This window comes from Ciona intestinalis, unplaced genomic scaffold, assembly GCF_000224145.3.
Source record: "Ciona intestinalis unplaced genomic scaffold, KH HT000242.1, whole genome shotgun sequence".
In the NCBI taxonomy this organism is placed as follows: domain Eukaryota; kingdom Metazoa; phylum Chordata; class Ascidiacea; order Phlebobranchia; family Cionidae; genus Ciona; species Ciona intestinalis.
Genome location: NW_004190563.1, coordinates 1 through 1,775, shown reverse-complemented (window position 1 = coordinate 1,775; position 1,775 = coordinate 1). Strand labels below are relative to the sequence as shown.

The 1,775-nt window shown below is 32.1% G+C and overlaps 1 protein-coding gene across 1 annotated transcript in view; it reads right to left on the bottom strand.

Annotated features, from left to right (window-relative positions):
* LOC104265445 overlaps positions 1-1,053 on the bottom strand; it is a 1,573-nt gene extending 520 nt beyond the window's left edge. Inside the window, exons 1-5 of the mRNA XM_018816499.2 lie at positions 989-1,053; positions 857-933; positions 569-803; positions 271-335; positions 153-210 (exon numbers count right to left, since the gene is read on the bottom strand). Coding sequence (XP_018672044.1) covers positions 153-210; positions 271-335; positions 569-803; positions 857-904 — 406 coding nt within the window. The 5' untranslated portion in view covers positions 905-933; positions 989-1,053. The remainder of the gene's footprint in view (positions 1-152; positions 211-270; positions 336-568; positions 804-856; positions 934-988) is intronic.
* Positions 1,054-1,775: the final 722 nt, after the last annotated feature.

Sequence of the window (1,775 nt, the reverse complement as noted above, 5' to 3'; positions counted from 1 at the left end):
CTTATGTTGCTTTGCTTAAAGTTAATAACTTACATTAGGCATTGGTTCTCCTGCATTCAGATCAATATAACCAACTTCATCTGTAGATACACAAGTTAATATGGAATAAATACATTAGGAATGTATAAATATGCATTCAACATTATACTTACTGTCTCCTGCTTGTTGTTTGTTTGCAGGGTTTAAATATTGTGGTGTGTTGTTCTCATTCTAGATATTATTAGCTTGTTAAACACATGATATAATTGTTGTGAATATAAATGTGTGTACCTTGGGTTGGGTAGTTGTAATCTTATTATTCTTGTAATTAACTGATGTGGCGTTGATGAAACTTCCTGTAATGATTGTATTTTGGTGATTTCGTTAAAGTATATGGATGTATTTTTTACAACCTAATTTGTTGACTTCATACAATACAGTTAGATTTTATTATACCTGCATTTTCAGTAAAGTTTTTAGCTGCAAATATAAATGTACAGCAATTGTTGTAATAATAATAAAAAGTGTTGTAATACTTTTTATAATTAATGTATTGTTTAAACATTTATACATTTGAGTTTGTATTTACCTATGTTACCAGTAGTTTTTCTTGATTTTAAAAAGAAATGAAAAGCCACACTTGTGATAGTAAGTATAATAACAGCCAAGCAACTTCCAACTAACACAGCATCTGAGTTACTCTCCTTGCTGTTGAGGTCACACATTGTGTTGTCCACCACAGTGATGCCAAACACAAAAACAACTGCTGGAAACACTGTTGATTTCACAGTCAGTGTGTAGATTCCAGTATCATTCATCATTACCTACCAAACAACACATGGTTACCACCTCATGTTGATTATAAATTATAATTCACCTCATTTTTCATGTAAACAAAACTTTGTGTTTCATTCATTCTCTGCATCTCAATCAAATCACTTGTAACAAGTTTACCTAAAAATATTCTGCTCAGTTATGATATTTCTGCATATACATAACATTGGTTTACCATTTTTGGTTAAGTTAGTTGTATAGAAAGGTGGCTTAAGTTTGAATGTGATGTTACAATACTGGGTTGTTCCAAATCTCCCAACAAGCAAATATTGTTCAAGTGCGTTTGTGACTTTTAAACTTCTGCGGTGGATCTGAAACCAAACTAAGATTAAATATTGTTTGAGAAATATCTGATAATTTCTCACAGATGATGGAGATTGTTTTGTTTGTTCTTCCTAAGTTTGCATATTCAGATTTAGCAGTGTAGTTATTTATAGCTCTACATTCCACTATATCTCCATCATTTGAAATATTCAGTGGATTGCTTCTCCATGTGTTACCAGTAACCTGTGTAAATGATACAGTGATTACATTGTTATAAATATTATAATGAATGTAATTAAATATCTGTAATGCTTCCTTCATTAATAAAAGTTGAGTTTACTTGTTTGATTCCATTAAAATAGATTTCAACTTTATGCACAGCTGGTACCACATTAGATGTTGTGCATTGAAATGTAGCTCTTTCTCCAACTTTATAACTAATAGCTCCTGATAAAACTGCAGTTGGTTCTGTTACAAACAAACAAGATGTTTAAATTTAACCAGCATCGTATTTACTGTGACCACAAACCTGCCCAACATTGAACTATCTTTTCATTCTCCCACTCTGCTGTAGCAAGGCATTTGGTTGCAGTGTTTCCAGTCGTCCCATTCGCATAACATAAAGTTGAACCATGTGAACACTGGTCAAATAGCTTGAGTATTGTAGACACCATATGATGGGTTGACTCGAACATTGT